Source organism: Zootoca vivipara, chromosome 12, assembly GCF_965207765.1.
Source record: "Zootoca vivipara chromosome 12, rZooViv2.hap1.1, whole genome shotgun sequence".
Lineage (NCBI taxonomy): Eukaryota > Metazoa > Chordata > Lepidosauria > Squamata > Lacertidae > Zootoca > Zootoca vivipara.
This window is the reverse complement of record NC_142595.1, coordinates 46,658,015-46,678,063: the sequence shown is the minus strand read 5'-3', so window position 1 is coordinate 46,678,063 and position 20,049 is coordinate 46,658,015. Positions and strand designations below refer to the sequence as shown.

Here is a 20,049-nt window from a genome sequence, read left to right as displayed (position 1 = left end):
CATGACATGATGGTGAATTTCTGCCCCAGTCAGCAACTGAGCCACTGCATTTTGCACTAGCTGTAAAAGCCAGCCTTAGGGACAGCCCCACAAAATGTGCATTGCAGGGGCAATTCATTCTGAAGGCTACCAGTGCAAATGAAACACTATCAGAAGGGCTTAAAAGCCTGGAAAAGGATGTGGAAGGAAGAGAAGGTCCTAACAAAATAAGAGTGGATTATCAAAATGAAGATTTTGCTGAAATCGTAAAGATGACCGTAGAGAACAGACATCAAGATGATAAAAATGTTAAAACAAGAATGGGAAAATTTTGTTGAGTACCTTAAAAACCACTGTAGCTATTTAGAAACATTAGCAGGATTGTTATGGAAACCAGGGTGAGATGGGGGAAAGTCTGAGGGGGTTTGTATAATCCCAATATTGTATATATGGCAAATGTTTCGAGTGTATGGAAATAATTTACCAGAGTGAGGGCGAAAACAATTGTTTAATACTTTTTCTTAATAAGTTGTTCTCTGTTGTTCAGCTCAGGCCTCAGAATAATGATGTAGTATTTAGGGGCAAAGATGCAGCCCAATAACCCAGCACTGGAGGACAAAATGGAAAAGATCTCCACAGCCACCATGAGTTTCCCTCTTGTGCTCAGGTAGGCTGGAAAAAAAGACAGCCAAACACAGCAAAAGAGCAACATGCTGAAGGTAATGAACTTGGCTTCATTAAAACTGTCAGGTAACTTGCGGGCTGCAAATGCGGCAACGAAGCTGGCAATGGCCAAGAGGAACATGTAGCCCAGGACACAATAGAACATGGTGACTGAGCCTTCATTACATTGCACAATGATTTCTTCAGCTAAAGAGTGCATGTCCAGTTCAGGGAATGGGGGAGATGCCATCAACCAGACAATACAAATAGTTGATTGAATAAGAGAACAGGAAAAGACAATGGAATTTGTCAGTCTTTTTCTTATCCACTTCCTCATGCTGGACCCTGGCTTGGTGGCCAAGAAAGCTAGAACTACAGTGACAGTTTTGGCCAACACACAAGAAACGGCTACAGAGAAGATCATGCCAAACATTGGTTGCCGGAGGAGGCAGGAGACTTTGCTAGGTTCACCGAGAAATAGCAATGAAGAGAGGAAGCAGAGCAGGAGAGAGACAAGGAGAGAGTAGGTGAGGTCCCGGTTGTTGGCTTTGACTATGGGAGTCTCTCTGTACTTAATGAATATTCCTAGCACCAAAGCTGTGATGAGGAAGAAAGAAAGGGCAATGGATGCTAAACTGATACCCAAAGGTTCTTCGTAAGAAAGGAAGGTCATCGTTTTCTGAATGCAGGCAGCTTTGTTCTTGTTTGGATACTGAGCTTTTGGGCATCTGAAGCAGTCATTCATATCTGAAATATAAACAAGGCCAAATTTCAATATTGATTCAACAGTATTTTGTCTTCCATGTGACCGCTTTGGTGACATGAAATTCAATCTATTGGAACCATGTGTTTTGGTGTTTATATATAAATCCTTTGTTCTCACTCATTTTTAAGGTTATCATAGGTTGTCTGCTAAGTTGATAATAGCTGAGTAGAAGTAATAGCTGAGTAGAAATCCTTCAAACTGTCTTTGGGATAAGAAGAGTCAATGGCCCATTTCATCCAGCTTCCTGATCTCTCAGTGGCCAACTAGATTCCTATGGGAAGCTTGCAAGCAGGACCTGAGTGAAACAGAAGTCTTTCCCCATCCCCCACACTTCCCAGAAACTGGTATTTTATATATAAACACATAAAGCATTAACCATACATAGATAAATAACCCACATACAACACAGCCTAAATAATTAAAATAAAATAAAATAAAAATAACATAAAATACAATTTCTAATCTTATACTTTTCATGACTTTTTTAAAAGAAAAAAGAAAAAAGAACTTCCTCAAATTCCCCTCCTCTGCGGTTCATTCCCAATTCTCTTTAGCAAATTCTATATCTTGAATTTAAATCATTCTGGTTTAAAGTAAACTTCCCTCAAACATCACACATTTTTAACATAATTCAAAAATCTTCAGTTTCTATATACTTGAAAATCTGTTTCCAAAATCAATTCTACAATATTTTTTTAAATACGTTCTAATTTTTTCCCAGTCTTCTTCCACCAATTCTTCTCCCTGGTCACGTAGTCTCCCTGTCATCTCAGCAAGTTCCATATAATCCATCAATTTCATCTGCCATTCTTCCACAGATTTTAGGCATTTTTATCATGTGCCCCAACTCACCCCCCCCCTCTGTCCAGTGTCCTCATAGGATGCAATATATGATTTCCACATAACTCACCATCCTGGTTTGAAATTTCCCCTTCTGGACATGGAACACAACCATAGCAACAAAACTTTTCCCCTTCTTTCTTTTTCTTCTGGTTCCCAGGGTGGCAGTGGTCATTACACAGAGAAAGGGGAATCACCTATCAATAGCAGAAAAGCAGTTTAGGAGATCAGAGAAACTAATTGCTTATTTGACTTCTCTAAATGGAGTTCACCCCTCAGCATAAAAAGGTTTAATATAAGTAGCGGCCATACACAGCTGCATTAAGTATGAACCCGCTTATTTGGATTCCCTCCAAACCTATGACAAATTTTGCAATCATTCTGCAGCACAAACTCAACATTATGCGGTGCTCTCCAATCACTGTCTGAATTCCCCAACCAGGTGCTACCCTGCTCACCCCAAAACCAATACTGTCCAATCCACTCCAAACCTGTGCCAAAGTTTTGCATTCATGGATTGTGATGGCAGGTAAGGCTCCTGATTTGGCAGGTAAGCCACACAGTTTGAGGGCTCAACAAAATGCACTATGTTTTGCAAAATGCTGCAAAACAATTGAAAAATATCTCACCAGGACTTCATTTTAACCATGCCTAGAAATGCAAGGGATTGAACTTAGGACCTTTCATATGGGATCTATTAAAGGTAAAGGTACCCTTGACCATTAGGTGCAGTCGTGGATGACCCTGGGGTTGCAATTTCATTGGATATGCCAAATCTTTGCTTTTTATGTATTGAAGGTATAGTAAATATAAATGAAAAAATTACTTCTACAGAAATGCAGGGTTCCCCCTCCCCTAGGCAGTTCAAAGCCACATCAAATTTGAATGTGCTAGGAAGACACATTTGTCCTTTGCCCTATCAGATACAAACAACAGTGTTAAAGAAAATGGAATTTCCTGACACCCATAGAACACATCATAAGAACAGTGGAGAACAGAAGGATTCCGAGAATAGAGACCTGATTAAAACCTCTGTGCCATACAATCATATCTTCATGAATGATGAATGCTTCTCCTTCAAGAGCATCAGGATCAACACATCCAACTTTCATTCGAAAGAAGGACTTGTTTGGGAAGGTGATCATGTTCGTGATGTCAAATCTACTTCTCATTTCCCTTTTTTCATCAAAGGACATTGTTTCCCCTGCTGAGTTGTTAAATGAAATGCCTTGCAGAAAGTAGTGGAGCTGATTCAAAGGGAAAGGGGGGTGGGGAGAGAAATATATACATACATAAAGTGAAGGCCAAATATAAAAAATGAGCTATTTCAGTCTAGTGCAGGAATTCCCAAACTTCGGCCCTCCAGATGTTTTGGCCTACAATTCCCATCATCCCTGAACACTGGTCCTGTTTTCTAGGGATCATGGGAGTTGTAGGGCAAAACATCTAGAGGGCCGCAGTTTGGGGATACCTGGTCTAGTGGATGGAAAAGTTATAACAAAGTAACAGAAGGCTAAAATACTGTGCATGCTAAACATACAGGGAAAGGGGCACTCTTTTATTTAAAATATCACATTTTATGATGTGTCACTTTGGAGTAATTGGCTAACTGAAATACTATTTGGTTTGCATTATGTTACTCCCTTCTGTATGAATATTGCTTATGGATCGGCACCTAACACAGAACAAGTATAAAAAGTGAGCTACTTTCATATAGCAGATAGAAAAGTTACAAAATGGAATAACTTTGAAAATGTCCTATTTCGTAAAGTTTGGGCTTCGGGTAATTGTCTCACTGAAATAATATTTTGCAAAGTGTTACCTGCCAAGGCTGCAGATCTTGAAGTTCAAACCTTTTGTCTCCTGCCAGTGCTCTGTGCTTTGATCTGTACGTATAAATTGCATGCAAAGCATGAGCCACAACAAAGACAGCATTGTATATACTGTAGCTGTGGCCGGTCATGTCCATTTCAAACAGATGGCCAGGAAGACCCTCTAACTTCTCCTCCCCTGTACATGTTTCAGTATCTTGCATGACCAGATCTGGAAATGGACAGTCAAATGCTTGCTCCCAGAAGTCCTTGAGAAAACCATCTCCTGGATTCCAGTAAGGTTTTATGCTCTGAAGAAATTCACTGAACTCGAGAAGCTCTTTTGAGTGAATGGTGAAGGAAATGGCACCTTGAAAGAGCTCAAGATCCCAAGACTTTTGAAAACTCATTAATACGAAATCAATTTGTGTTGTCATGATCCACACTTTTCCTAATGTTGAGCTTTCCTTATTTTCAGGATCTCGTAGAAATATAACAAATCTCAGCCAGGTCAATGTCTGAGAATCTCCATAGACGATGAATGCATTGGCTTTGTCATTTGTGAGATCCACATAATACCTATTAAGTATCTCAAAAAATTCACCCAACATATCAAAACGAGCTATTTTTTCCATTCTTTGTGTTAAGGCTGAGCAGATCCCATGCTGGTAGAGCAATTGCTCCAGAGCCTGCAAGAATTTTTCTCCTCCTTCATCATCCGTAACAAAGAGTCCAACCCATGTCCATCCAAAATGCTGGAGCAAATTGATGATCGCCATATACTGATGAGCTTCATTGGGCACCATGCGGTAAAAGGAAAGGAAGCTATCTATATCACTCTCCTCTTGGGGAAATGAGCCATATGCAAGCTAATAGGAAAAGAACAGACATAATAATGGTACCTAAGTATAAACAATTATTTTGAGCATGTGGTCTTCATTCAAGAAATGTTTGCTGAAGCAATTTTGAGGTTTCCAGTTACACTGCAGGATGCTTCCAGCTGAATATTCAAGAGTTGTGGTGACATTTTCCACTTTCTGGATATTTTCTTTCATAAAGTATTCATGTATTGTCAGAAATGTCCTTTTATTTCATTTGTAGAGTGCAATCCTATTGTGGAATTACTTTGTGGAAATTTAGTATTTGAGAGAAGCCGCACTAGTTGGATTAACCCTAGATAAATCTTTGCCATGTCCGATAGGCTGGGAAAATTCCTCAATGCACCAACTGAATGCTACTCTAGTTCAACTGTTGGGAATCATGTATAAGATGCACATGGCAGTGGAAGATATAACAGTTATCTTTGATCTATATGGGTTGAAGAACTGCAGTTCACATACTCAAAGTGCTGTATGTATGTGTGGCAGATGGTTGGACCGAAGCTACGAACATGAGTCTGACCAAACTGCGGAAGGCAGTGGAAGACAGGAGTGCCTGGCATGATCTGTTCCATGGGGTCAGGAAGAGTCAGACACGACTAAACGACTAAATAACAGGGTGCTTGTGTTGGAAGTGTCCAAGGTGCTGAACGCTCTCTGCATTCACTAGTGTAACAAACTCTACTGTTAAGGAGTAATCTATGTTTCTGATAGACATTGTAGCTTCTAGTGCTTCAGTCATATTCACATTCTGAATCTCAAAATCATTTTCGGAATGGTAAGAGAAAAGTGAGATGGGGAGGGGGGATCATGTCCCTATGCATAAAACCTACTTGTGGAATCTTGTAGAGCCTTAAAGTATCAGCCATATGGAAAGAAGTATCAGAGTTAAGTCCTCCGATGATGGCTATGAGGTTTTTCTGCGAGTCACATTTGTAGTTGGGAGCAAATCTATGCATTTTAAAGAGCAGGTCCAAAGTGTTACGATATGTAATCCTTGCATCATAATAGCTGTCGTAGATGTGGAACCCCAGTGTGACATTGGGCAAGAGGTTGGGATTCTCATTGATCACTTTTACAGCAAATGCCAAGGCCAGGATGTGCTGGTAGAATTTTGTTACCATGCTGCAAATGAGGTCAGTTTAAAAATTTCAGAGGAGAATTGTACAATGCAGGAAGTAGACAAAACAAATGGCCATTTCTGTTTCAAACAGATTAATATTGAACTATCTTTGTCTTTTATGGTGGCTCTAAAATAATAAATATGTATCATACATCTCTGTATCATGTCTTGTTTGACCTTTAATCTCAGTTGCCTGCCCCCCTCAAAAGACAACAACAATCTCCCCCTCTTTCTCTTTTTATTCAAACTGGCTAACTTACAGGTGACCATTCTATGCATGTAGCCCAGGAAAGCAGCAATATTTCAAAGAAATTCACTCAAACAGTCCCTGATTCATGATATATGTTCTAGGAAGATTAAAAGAGTCTGTGCCCCAAGACTAGGTACAGTAGTATCATCTCCATCCTCCTCTTGTTGGTCCATTTGGTGCAATTAAAACTATCCATTTGCTGCAATTAAAACTATGCATACCGTACAAATCACATCTTCATATTGCTTTTCAAAATAGAAAGGATGATCATGAATCAAAAGGTCAAAGCGATCATTTACTGCCTGCCAACTTAGTAGGATGCACAATACTAAATAAAGTACTGGGAAGGATTAATGCCACAAATGAAGGGGGAGGGGGAGTCTCTTACTGTGGATTATCATCAAACAGATTCTGTGAAGGGTTTTCCTTGAATAAATCTTCAATGATGCAATAATAGAACTGAGAAGCAATCCCACCGATGATGAGGCCACCTGACTGGTACCACTCATGGGGAACAGGAAATGTTTCAGTCTCAGGGCACCTCATAGCTGCTTTGCACAAAACATGAGGCAACAGAAAAAGCAAAGTGAATGACCACAGCATCCTTGTAGTCAAGCGTCTCAGAAAATGTGGATGCTCTTGTGCTCATCAGTACCTGCAGACTAATTTAACATAGATTGCATGAGACCTGTCTGTCACTACAGCACTACAAGAGAGATTGGCACACCTTATTTTAGAATCAAAACAGTATGAACACATGTTTTGGCCGATAGGTGAGATTTCCAAAACTCTGATTGCTAGTCTGACCAATAATATTAAAAAAAAGAAAAAGGGAGAAAGAAGAATGAAAGTCATGCCTGCCTCTTGCCACTACTCCTATCTATTCATTGTGCAGAGTTTCATCTAATATAATCTCTTTCATGGCTGTTCATTGACAGCTTTCTAGTGCTTTCTGAAATGCCTCTGCAGGCCTGACCAGATGCACAGATTATAGTGATTTGAATAATTGTAGGTTGAAAAATCAGTAAAAGATTTAATTTCAGTTCCAAGGGTCGTTTTATAAAAAAACAACATGTTGAGTCCTGAGTTTATTCTCAAAAAGCCTACATGTTACCTCTATCCATTAGAGCAGGGGTGGGCAACTCCCAAGAGACTGTGATCTACTCACAGAGTTAAAAACTGGCACTGATCTACCCCCTTTTGGGGGGTTCAGGTCAAGGTTGTTGAGGTTTTTTTTAGGATGGAAAGTCCTGTTTTGGGGGCTTCACGTCGAAGTTGTTGATGTTTTAGGGAGGAGGAAAGCCACATTTTGAGGGGTGCAGGGCAAAAATATTGAGCTTTCTTTAGGGGAGCCAAAGTTGTTGAGCTTCTTTGGGGGGGGGAGCCAGTGATCTACCACAGAGGTCCAGTGGTCTACCAGCAGATCATTATCTACCTGTTGGACGAGCCTGCATTAGAAGCACAGGAGGTGGCATTTACCTCAATGTCTTCCATGACAAGTGAATTCCAGCAGGAAAGTCAAAGTGAATCCATTTTGTTTTGCAACTGAAAGCAGCAAATGTTGAAAGCAAATTTACATCCTTCTGCTCAATACACTTTCAAGACTAGTCCCTTCTTCCCATTAAGCTTCTAGAGGGATAGTTGGATGCTGAATATGAGGAAAATTGTATCCTTAGATTCAGTTGTTCACTTTGGGAAGAGCATCTTTTAAGTATTCTGATCCCAAGCTGCACCTTGACCTTGTTTTTTTTCAAATTTTTTTTATTCTTTTTAACAATAAAAGTACAAATAAAAACACACAAGTAAAAAATTGCACAGAACTTTCACAATTCTTAACCTTTTTTCTAATCCTTGTGCTGTGACTTCCTCAACTCCTTGTTTGCTGCGATTCACTATTAATCCTGTTTAGCAATTCTACCTCGTAATCCATTTCTATAATTTTGCAAATTCTTAATTCTCATTTCTATTATTCAGTATTTACATCCATCGTCTTATCTTTTCTCGCATTACATTTATACTACACTGCAACTACTAGTAACATTCAAAATCCCTATCTTATTAATCAATCAGAATACTATATTTCTTCAAATAAACTTTAAAGCTCGACCATTCTTCTTCTGCCGCTTTCTCCCCCTGGTCGCGGAGTCTCCTGGTCAGATCAGCCAGTTCCATATAGTCCAACATTTTCATTTGCCATTCTTCCACTGAAGGTATGTCCTGGGTCTTCCATTTCTGTGCTATCAACATTCTCGCTGCTGTTGTGGCATACAAAAAAACAGTAACCTCTTTCTTTGGTATCTCCTCCCCCACAATTCCCAGCAAAAAGGCCTCTGGTTTTTTTAATAAACGTGTTTTTAAACATTTTCTTCAGTTCATTATGAATCTTATCCCAGAAGTCTTTTACCTTAGGGCAAGTCCACCACATGTGATAAAACGTTCCTTCTGTTTCTTTGCATTTCCAACACTTATTATCATGTGTGTGGTACATCCTTGCTAGCTTAACTGGGGTTAAATACCATCTGTACATAATTTTCAACATATTTTCTTTCAAAACATTACATGCAGTAAACTTTATGGATTTTTTCCACATTCTTTCCCAGTCCTGCATCATTATATTATGCCCAACATCTTTAGCCCACTCTATCATTACTAACTTTGTTTGTTCATCTTTGGTTTGCCACTCCAGCAATAAATTATACATCTTGGATAAATTTTTAGTTTTCGAATTTAATAAAAGTATTTCCAAGTTGGATTCTTCTTTTTGAAAACCTATTTTTTTATCCATTTTAAACACTTCATTAATTTGGTGATATTGTAACCAATCAGATAATACATCTTTCAACTGATCATATGGTTTAATTTTGTACTGGCTTCCTTCTTGTATTAAAATATCCTTATACTTTGGCCATCTGGCTTCCATATTTCGCCTTTTAAAGGCCTTAGCCTCCAATGGTGAAATCCACCTGGGCGTTTTGCTCTCTAGCAAATCCTTGTACCTCATCCATACATTTAACAATGATTTCCTAATTATATGGGTTTTAAATCCTTTGTAAACCTTCGCTTTGTCCTTGACCTTGTTTTCAGGCATTTCAGTTCTATCATCAATAGTGCCATAACATGATGGTGAAATTCTGTCCCAGTCAGCAACTGAGCGACTGCATTTTGCACTAGCTGCAAAAGCCAGCCTCAGGGACAGCAGGGGCAGCCCCACAAATTGTGCATTGCAGGGCAATTCATTCTGAAGGCTACCATTGCAAATGAAAAACTATCAGAAGGGTTTAAAAGCACAGGGAAGCATGTGGAAGGAAGAGAAGGTCCCAACAAAATAAGAGTGGATTATCAAAATGAAGATTTTGCTGAAATCATAAAGATGACCGTAGAGAAGAGACATCAAAATGATAAAATTTTAAAACAAGAATGGGAAAATTTTGTTGAGTACCTTGAAAACTACTGTATCTATTTAGAAACATTAGCAGGATTGATATACCATTCATGAAGTAAAATGAATTAGATTAGTAAATGAAATAGAATGGATAATTATTCTTATATGCAAGAAAAGAGGTAAAATATGGAAACCAGGGTGGGAAGGGGGCAAGTCTGAGGGGTTTGTTTAATCCCAGTTTTATATATATGGAAATTGTTTGGAGTGTATGGAAATAATGTTAACATAAAAAACTGGGGGGTGGGTTGTTAAGAAAAAAAGAGAAAAAGCCAGGGAAAGCAATTGATTAATTCTCCTCTTGTTGATGAATGGGTGAGGGTGGCGGTGTTGGTGGGTGGGTGGCTGTGTTTGGAATATAGTTACATTCCCATACATGTCCTTCCATCAAGTGAAAGTTGGACAGGTGGATGGCGATGCTCTTGAATCAAGAAAAATCATCATTCATGAGGACATGATAACATGGCACAAGGGTATGGGTCCTGGGGTATTACTGTGGGCCCTGCTCTCTCTCTCTCTCTATTCCATTGAACAGAATCCAATGCTCATTTGTAGGCTTGGAAAATAAACACTGTTCTGTAATCAAAAACAGCCAGTTGATCAGCTTTCTTATCCACCTTTTTTGGGATTTGTGCTGTACTTTTATAGGACAGGTTTATATTTAAAATTTCTGAGATGAGTATTTCAAGTTCGAGAGCAAAACAGAAAACAAATAGATATTATATATATATATATATATATATATATATATATATATATATATATATGGAGGAATGGAGATGTGCTCCCATCTGAATTTTCTTTCCTCCTTATGGATAGGTGGTGCCTATTTCTGTGTGCAACAACTGCTGTCCCTCTGGTCATCAGAAGAAAAGGAAGGAAGGGGGGGGGGATTGCTGCTATGATTGTGCTCCATGTCCAGAAGGGAAGATTTTAGACCAGAATGGTGTGTGACAAAGAATTCATTTTTATTTTCATAAGAGAACTGCTTTGGGGCCTAAAATATACTAATTAATGTCTGATTGCATGCTGTTAATAGAATGTTTCTTTGTTGACTTGCATTATATTTCAAAGAACATTTTGAAAAAATGAATGAACATCATGCAATACATTTTACATTGATTTGAGTTTAAGACCTAAAAGAGTCAAAATGATCTAGTTCTCCCATCCAAGTCAGTGAGAGCACACAAAAGGATTTGCAACCCCTTTAAACTGTTAAAATAGGGGTTAAAATCCAATAGACCTACAAGGAATAACACTCAAAATACTGTTTCTGAACTGCTGAGTTTCTGGGAGGCAGAGGAAGTATATGAATCACGTTTGGAATTTGACCTGTGTCTGTTTTTCAGATATGGATGACTGTTTCAGATGCCCAGAAGACCAATATCCAAACAGGAACAAACATGGATGCATCCCCAAAACTATCAGCTTTCTTTCGTATAAAGAACCCTTAGGAATCAGCCTAGCCTCAATTGCTCTTTCTTTTCCATTGTCACAACTTTAGTGTGTTACAGTATTAGCTTTTGTGAAGCACAGAAATACACCCATTGTCAATGCCAACAACCGAGACCTCACCTACACTCCTCATCTCTCTTCTGAACCTCTTTCAATCTCATTTGCTATTCCTTGGTAGACCAGGAGAAATGGCCTGCTTTCTCAGACAACCTACTTTAGGCATCATCTTCTATGTGGCTGTTTCTTGTGTGTTGGCCAAAACCATTACCGTAGTTGTAGCTTTCATGGCCACCAAACCAGGTCCAGCCTGAGGAAGTGGGTGGGGAAAAGACTGGCCAACTCCATTGTCCTTTCCTGCTTCCCCATTCTAGCAAGTCTTTGCACTCTCTGGTTGGCAACTTGTCCCCCATTCTCAGATTTAGACATGCCTGTAAGACAGAGCTATTCCACTTGGCCTTCAATTTGAATTAGCCTGATCCTCTATTCCCTTTTCTCTTTCCTCTTCTATGAAGAAACCCTTTCTGGGACCCCACATTTAAATTCTTCCCCGGTCTCCTTGCTGGCCTTAGAAGGACCAACTCGGCCAGTTAGCCCTGGTGATCATTTTATGTCTACTGACTGGGGTCCCCCCCCCCCCAAAAAAAAATGGCCCCTGAATTTTTGAATTTTATTGATATTGATTTGCATGTTTTGGGCACCAAGATCATTTCCCTGGTGTTGCAGGATTACATCCCAAGCACCAGTATAAATGAAATATGGGGTTGTTTGAAGACTTTGATATCATTCTTAATCACATTATTTCAGGGTGGCTTACAATGCACAGAACTAAAATCATACTTGATCGTAACAATGCCTATATTTCAAAAACAGAATTGACTGTGATTTGCATCTACAAAAGAAATGGCTTCACTCTGACTTTCCTGGCAATATTTGCTCATGACAGAAGATTTCAAGTCACTTGCAACTTTGTGGGCCACTCGTGGGCAGAGGTAACATGGAGTCACAGTTTAGAAAACAAATCCAACCCAATGCATTGGTTACCAAAAGTGCTACTCTGCACTAAATCTCTGGAAAAAAAATGTCTCTCCATGTAATTAACCAAATCATTGTATTTTGTTCAATTCATCAAAGCTCAAGGGGCTTTGCGGTAGCCACTTGAAATGAGTCAATATGCAAGCCTTGAAGTTGTTAGAATAAATAATACCCTATTCAGCATAATAGTTAGTGTAGGGGCAGCTTCCAGGCATGGCCATGTTCATTTCATTTCTCACATTTCCCCATTATTGGCCAAAATTGAAACCTCACCTTCTAATCAAGGCTCCATTGGTAACTCCCTGTTCCTAAAATGCAACTCTCAAACCTCTTTTAGAATAGTATTGGCAGAGAAATTCCTAACCCAATGTAATCCCTTCCTCTCAAAGGAAACGAGAGCAGCAAACTATAGAACAATTAAAGTGATGGAAATCAACAGAGGATGTGCCAATAAATGCACAGACTGGGAGGCATTTCTTTTTACAAGGATTGTGGAAAGACGAAATAAGTTTTGTCTATTGGTGTTGCTGTTTTTGCAAGTGCCTGGTGTGTGCCATGCAGATACGACCAGGTGTCCCACCAGTGGCCCCTTTCCTGTTCCTCATGAGTGGTACCAGCCAGGTGGCCTCATCATCGGTGGGATTTCTTCTCAGATCTTTTATGTATTCTATGAAGTTTTCTTCAGAGAACAGCCTTCACAGAATATGTTCACAATTCCATAGTAAGGGTCTCCCCACTTACCCCTTCAAATCCCCATTCCTTTTGTCTCATGTCTTCCAGATTTTATGCCTAAAAGCAGTAAGTTCCTTCTCACTGTTGTATGTAAGCTGGTTTGTTGGCCTTTAAGTGGCTGAATAAGGGGATAAAAATACTTCAGGTGCATGAATAATTCTACTGCTTCACAAAGAAGCATTTACATAATTGAGAAAGTTCCAAGAGGTTCATCTCTGAGCACTTCTCATTCTCTATCACTGTCTGAGTTTATTAAGCTAAGAGATGTTCAACACAGACTTTTCTTTCACCATAGAAAATGGGGGAGAAGGCTTCTCAAGAGAAGCGGGCTTTCGCGTCGCGCTCCTGCGACGCCTCTCCACCTTCGCCGTAGCACTCCTGTGGAGAGGCGTCGCAGGAGCGCGAAGGTCCGCTTCTCTTGAGCCCTCCGCGAGCCCTGCTGTCCGCTTCTCTTGAGCCCTGCTGCAGGAGTGCGACGACGAAGTTGGAGAGACGTCGCAGGAGCGCGACGGCGAAGGCCCGGCCTCGCGGAGGGGTCAAGAGAACCGAGGCCGGGCCTTCACCATTGCGCCCCTGCGGAGTGGAGAGGCTCGGGGTTGAGAGAAGCCGCCATCGCCGCCGCCGCTCCAACCAAAGCCAGACGCACCGCGAGCCACCCCGGCCAGTCCTGGCGTCTGGTGGCGGCGGCGGCTGCTCTGAGGAGGCTTCAGGAAGGTCGCCCGGCCGGCACCGCGGAGAGAGGGAAGTTTGCTTCGGTTTATGAACACTTCGGTTTATGAACAGACTTCCGGAACCAATTGTGTTCATAAACCGAGGTACCACTGTACTGGAAAAAAGAAAAACAAGGAAAAAAGGGGGGGGGGGAAGCAAACATATAAAAAGGGAAAAAAAAGGAAAGAAAAAAAAGGAAAAAGGAAAAATATTAATGGCTTCCACGACTCTCCTCCTCCTGGATTTCCCAACCTCTTTACATAGTTATGGCGGATTTTCTAATCCAATTCAGAATCTTATTCTTATAATATTAACACAATCCTCCTCCTTATCATATTCCCTGGACTGATTTCCTTTCTGGACATGAAAGGAATGAGTAAACATTGGTAGTTTCTGCTCCCAGTTCTGTTTTCAGCACATTGAAATGATCATCCTGAAACGTGAAAAGAGCTAAGACACCTGCACATAAAAGAACAATTCAACACATATTTAGAATCAGGTCAGATCCAATACAAATACTAACTGGGACAAAAGTAAATATATTTCACTGACTGTGGCATAGTGAATTCTCATTTGCCCACGGTTGTTGTAATGGTCTTCCCAATTACGAAAAGTGACACAGACTCTTCTGGTATATTTAAATTGATAAAAACAGGGTACAGGAAGACACCTTCTATTTCAATCTTTAAACGCCTAACGAAAACGTTTCTATCACATCAAAGTTTTGCGGGCATCTCAGAATAGATATTTACACAATATTCACCTGATTTCTGATTTTAATTTTTATATGATTTTTTGCATTACAATGTATAGCTCTGATAATGAACTCTTAAGGCTTCAGTCCTTAAGAGCGACTGAACAAAGTTGGATGTCATTCTGAATAGAAATGCCCAGGTTTGAATTGGATGTTGTCAGACTTGTTCCCTTTAGGATCAGTGGTACCTTAAAAGTCATGGCTAACTTGCTTCATTGGTTTAAATGAGAACTAACTTTAAGGGACTTACAGTGCATTCCTACAAATAAGCACCAGAAGCCGCCTTATACTGAGTCAGACCATTGATTGATCTTGCTCAGTATTGGAAACAGGAATGGATAGCAGATCTCCAGAGTATCCAGTAGAGAGACTTTCCCAGATCTACCTGGAGTTGTCACCTGGGACCTTGTAGATGGAAAACTGATGGTCCACCAAACTTCCAAAGAGCAACAACCCATCCAGGACTGTCTACCAAGAAGTCAATGGGATTTATTTCCTGGTAGCTTTAGGACTGTAGCTTTCATGGTCCAGAGTACACTTAATCATGGATATGAAGTGGTTGAACACGGAAAGAGAGCTGAGAGTTTTAAAAATCTAGTCAGTTGAAAAGGAAAAGCAGAATGCAAATGACCTGATGAAAAATAAATGCTATTGGGGCTATATGGTGTTTCTTACCTTAGACATATGAGTTACAGAAATGATCAATTTTTTTGATATGTTGATTCCACACATTGCAGAATTTACACCAGAAATTGTGAATATCTAACTTCATTTGCAGTGTGGTGACAAAATTCTACCAGCACACCCTTGCCTTGGCATTTGCTGTAAAAGAGATAAATGAGAACCCCAAGATCTTGCCCAATCTCACCCTTGGATTCCACATCTTTGACAGTTACTACGATGCAAGGATGACCTATCGGACAACTTTGGACCTACTTTTCAAATCACATAGATTTGTCCCCAACTACAAATGTGACACTCAGAAAAACCTTATAGCCATCATTGGGGGACTTAGCTTTGATACCTCCCTCTCTATGGCTGACACCATAGGCCTCTACAAGATTCCACAGGTAGGACCGAGGAATGTGGCTTTTCACAATTTATATTCTTCTGTTGCTAATAATCCAGATTTGTCATTTGACTCTCCTGAACAACATATTTGGAATGGCAATTGGTGCAAAATGAAGCAGCCATATTACTGACTGGAATTCCATTTAGAAGGCTGATGAAGAAGATGACGACAATAAGAATAATGCTTCAAAAATAAACTGTTTACTGAGGTGCCATTCTTGTAAGCCAGAGCTAAATTCCGTGTGTGTGTGTGTGTGTGTGTGTGTGTGTGTGTATTCCATATAATACACACACACACACAAATATAATATGAAGGGTGAAGGAAAATATTCAGATTTCTTAATATCACCATAACAATAGAAAAAAACCATCTAGAAAAATCCTTGGGTTGAACTGTCCTTGAACCTATGGATGGCTCTGACTTAACCTTTGTTGAATGAATGAATGAACAGGCACAGGATCAAAATGAAGGTTCATCCATATGTAACGCTATCATGTTTGTACACTTCCTTTTAGCTCACATATGGGTCATTTCCTCCAGGGGAGAGTGATGCAGACAAGTTCCTTTCATTTTACCGCATGGTTCCCAATGACAGCCATCAGAATATGGGGATCATCAGCTTACTACAGCATTTTGGATGGACATGGGTTGGACTTTTTGTTGTGGAAGGTGATGGTGGAGAAAATTTCTTGCAGACTCTGGAACCATTGCTTTCTAGGCATGGAATCTGTTCATCCTTCACACAAAAAATACCGCACGTAGCCAATATAGATACGTTTAGTGAAACAGTTGATGTGCTCTTCGATATTTATCTCTCTTTAACAGATGATAAAGTCAGTGCATGTATAATCTTTGGAGAATCTTTAACCCTTATATGGATGGGAGTACTATTTCTAGGAGATTCTGGAAAGAAGAGAAGCTCATCATTTAGAAAGGTGTGGATCATCACAACCCAGATGGATTTCATATTAGTGGGTTTGCAAAAGCTTTTAGATCTTCAGCCCTTTCAAGGTTCCATTTCCTTCACAATTCATACGAAAGAGCCTCCAGGGTTCAATGAATTTCTTCAGAGCATTAAGCCTGATAAAACAGAAGGAGATGGTTTTTTCAGGGACTTCTGGGAGCAAGCATTTGACTGTACATTCTCAAACCCCAGTGTGACAGTGGAAGTCAATGAATCATGTACTGGGGATGAAGGGCTAATGAGCCTTCCTGGGCCTCAGTTTGAAATGGGCATGACTGGCCACAGCTACAGTATCTACAATGCTGTCTATGTTGTGGCTCATGCTTTGCATGCCATTGTCTCAACAAGATTGAAGCAAAGAGCAATGGTCCAAGAGAAAAAATATGAACTTCAGAATCTGCAACCTTTCAAGGTAAAGTGTTGAAATCAAATTATTCTTAATTCAATGGCCTTAGAAGTCCAAAAGGAGACTTCACCCAGATTACCATCCACAAATACAACTTATTCCCTGAGAAACCTAGAATCATGGAACCATAGAATTGCATAGTGAGAAGGGATTCTAAGGGTTATCTAGTCCAATCCTCTGCAGTGCAGGAATTTATGTTGATATCATCTGGTTTACTTTCCCCCTCAAAATAAATTTAATCTACATTGCATTATTAATGGCCCATCTGTGATGGCAAAAAAGCTGATTTTTCACAAATATGGTACAATGCAAACCCAACTTCTTCTTGGAGGAGGGTGGATTGTAATGGGTGAAACTTGGGATGAGCCACCTTAGGTTCCTCATGGGCCCAACAAAACTGAAGATGCTCCAGTATCTGTCATCCATCCTATGTTATTTGTGCCTCAGCTGGCTGAGTCCAGGATGGTGTTGTGGGCTGGGTCAAGGCATGGTAAGAATTCCATTCTAAAACCCTTTCAGATAATTCACATGACCCGGAAACCCAGCAGAACTTATACTGGGGGAAAGGGTGGTATCAGTCAAACTCTGTATTAGAGACCTTTTGACCTCCCTCAGGCTTGGGCCAATCAGAAAAGCTCAATTTCTGAAAGGCATTCCAGGTTATCTTAAATGGCTTCCTAAAGTTTAGATTATTGAACTGTACTAAACCATACTTGCAAATGTTATGTTTTTAAGCCCTTTATGTCTTGTTATGTTGCAATTAGCTCCACCCATTTCTTCTTGACATTGCATTTAACAACTCTGCTGGAGAAACAGTGAGTTTCAGTGGTAAAAAGCAAACAGGAGGTGCACTTGACATCATGAACATAGTCACATTCCCAAACAAGTCCTTCCTTCGAGTGAAAGTTGATCAAGTGGACAATGATGACCTTGAAGCAAGAAGATTCATCATTCATGAGGACAAGATTACATGGCACAAAGTTTTTAACCAGGTATTCATGGATCCCTGGATTGTAATTGTGGGCCCTCCAGGCTCTGTCCCACTGGAAAAAAAACGCCAAAGCTCATCTGAATAAAAAAAAATGCAATGGTCCCATGTTCAACCCTCTGCATCTCCAAGTAGGCTTTAAAAATAAACACTGTTCTGTAATCAAAAACAGCCAGTTGTACCAATGATCAGCTTTCTTATCCACTTTTTCGGGGATTTGTGCTGTACTTTTATAGGACAGGTTCATATTTAAAATTTCTGAGATAAGTATTTCAAGTTCAAGAGCAAAAAAGAAAACAAATAAAGAATATATATATATGCGGGGAGGAATGGAGATGTGCTCCCATCTGAATTTTCTTTCCTCCTTATGGATAGGTGGTGCCTATTTCTGTGTGCAACGACTGCTGTCCCCCTGGTCATCAGAAGAAAAGGAAGGAAGGGGAGCAATTTTGCTGCTATGATTGTGCTCCATGTCCAGAAGGGAAGATTGCAGACCAGAATGGTGTGTGACATAGAATTCATGTTTTATTTTCATTGGATAAGATTAGGATGGTTCGCTTCTTTAGAGCTAACTGCTATGTTTAATTACTATGCTGTTTGTAATGTTTCTCTGTTGACTTCTTTTTTAAAAAATATTTTTATTAGGATTTTCAGAAAAATAACAACATTACATAGGAAAAAAAGAAAATTAAACACATAGAATAAAAACGAAAGAAAAAGAAAAAGCATGTTGTTGTTGTTGTTTAGTCGTTTAGTCGTGTCCGACTCTTCGTGACCACACGGACCATAGCACGCCAGGCACTCCTGTCTTGCACTGCCTCCCGCAGTTTGGTCAAACTCATGTTCGTAGCTTCGAGAACACTGTCCAACCATCTTGTCCTCTGTCGTCCCCTTCTCCTAGTGCCCTCAATCTTTCCCAACATCAGGGTCTTTTCCAAGGATTCTTCTCTTCTCATGAGGTGACCAAAGTATTGGAGCCTCAGCTTCACGATCTGTCCTTCCAGGGAGCACTCAGGGCTGATTTCCTTAAGAATGGATAGGTTTGATCTTCTAGCAGTCCATGGGACTCTCAAGAGTCTCCTCCAGCACCATAATTCAAAAGCATCAATTCTTCGGCGATCAGCCTTCTTTATGGTCCAGCTCTCACTTCCATACATCACTACTGGGAAAACCATAGCTTTAACTATACGAACCTTTGTCGGCAAGGTGATGTCTCTGCTTTTTAAGATGCTGTCTAGGTTTGTCATTGCTTTTCTCCCAAGAAGCAGGCGTCTTTTAATTTCGTGACTGCTGTCACCATTTGCAGTGATCAAGGAGCCCAAGAAAGTAAAATCTCTCACTGCCTGCATTTCTTCCCCGTCTATTTGCCAGGAGATGATGGGACCAGTGGCCATGATCTTGGTTTTTTTGATGTTGAGCTTCAGACCATATTTCGCGCTCTCCTCTTTCACCCTCATTAAAAGGTTCTTTAATTCCTCTTCACTTTCTGCCATCAAGGTTGTGTCATCTGCATATCTGAGGTTGTTGATATTTCTTCCGGCAATCTTAATTCCAGTTTGGGATTCATCTAGTCCAGCCTTTCGCATGATGAATTCTGCATATAAGTTAAATAAGCAGGGAGACAATATACAACCTTGTCTTACTCCTTTCCCAATTTTGAACCAATCAGTTGTTCCATATCCAGTTCTAACTGTAGCTTCTTGTCCCACATAGAGATTTCTCAGGAGACAGATGAGGTGATCAGGCACTCCCATTTCTTTAAGAACTTGCCATAGTTTGCTGTGGTCGACACAGTCAAAGGCTTTTGCATAGTCAATGAAGCAGAAGTAGACGTTTTTCTGGAACTCTCTAGCTTTCTCCATAATCCAGCGCATGTTTGCTATTTGGTCTCTGGTTCCTCTGCCCTTTCGAAATCCAGCTTGCACTTCTGGGAGTTCTCGGTCCACATACTGCCTAAGCCTGCCTTGTAGAATTTTAAGCATAACTGAAATATACTCGGAGTCAAGAGTGAATTTCATGCTCTTTATTCAGCTCATAGTCATCAAGGAGAAGAGAAGACGAATGGCTCTTTTCCCCAAACCATCTGCTTATATACATTATTTACACAATGGGCCTTGCGTGATTGGCTACTTCAGGGCTACACCTGTGGGCCAATTATATTATGGATTGACTTCTGCCTGCAGCCT

At 40.2% G+C, this 20,049-nt stretch overlaps 2 protein-coding genes across 2 annotated transcripts; one reads left to right on the top strand and one right to left on the bottom strand.

Moving 5' to 3' along the window:
* Positions 1-487: 487 nt before the first annotated feature.
* LOC118078942 (vomeronasal type-2 receptor 26-like) lies at positions 488-6,061 on the bottom strand. Its single transcript, XM_060281378.2, has 5 exons — positions 5,771-6,061; positions 4,071-4,928; positions 3,268-3,495; positions 2,319-2,445; positions 488-1,389 (listed from the first exon to the last, which is right to left on the bottom strand). Exons 1-5 carry the CDS (start codon positions 6,059-6,061, stop codon positions 488-490), a joined length of 2,406 nt encoding a protein of 801 aa, XP_060137361.2.
* Positions 6,062-10,125: 4,064 nt separating this feature from the next.
* On the top strand, positions 10,126-17,951 carry LOC148684119 (vomeronasal type-2 receptor 26-like). The gene is made up of 5 exons (XM_088654867.1): positions 10,126-10,222; positions 12,777-12,957; positions 15,212-15,503; positions 16,021-16,881; positions 17,640-17,951. Exons 1-5 carry the CDS (start codon positions 10,126-10,128, stop codon positions 17,949-17,951), a joined length of 1,743 nt encoding a protein of 580 aa, XP_088510993.1.
* The last annotated feature ends 2,098 nt before the right edge of the window (positions 17,952-20,049 follow it).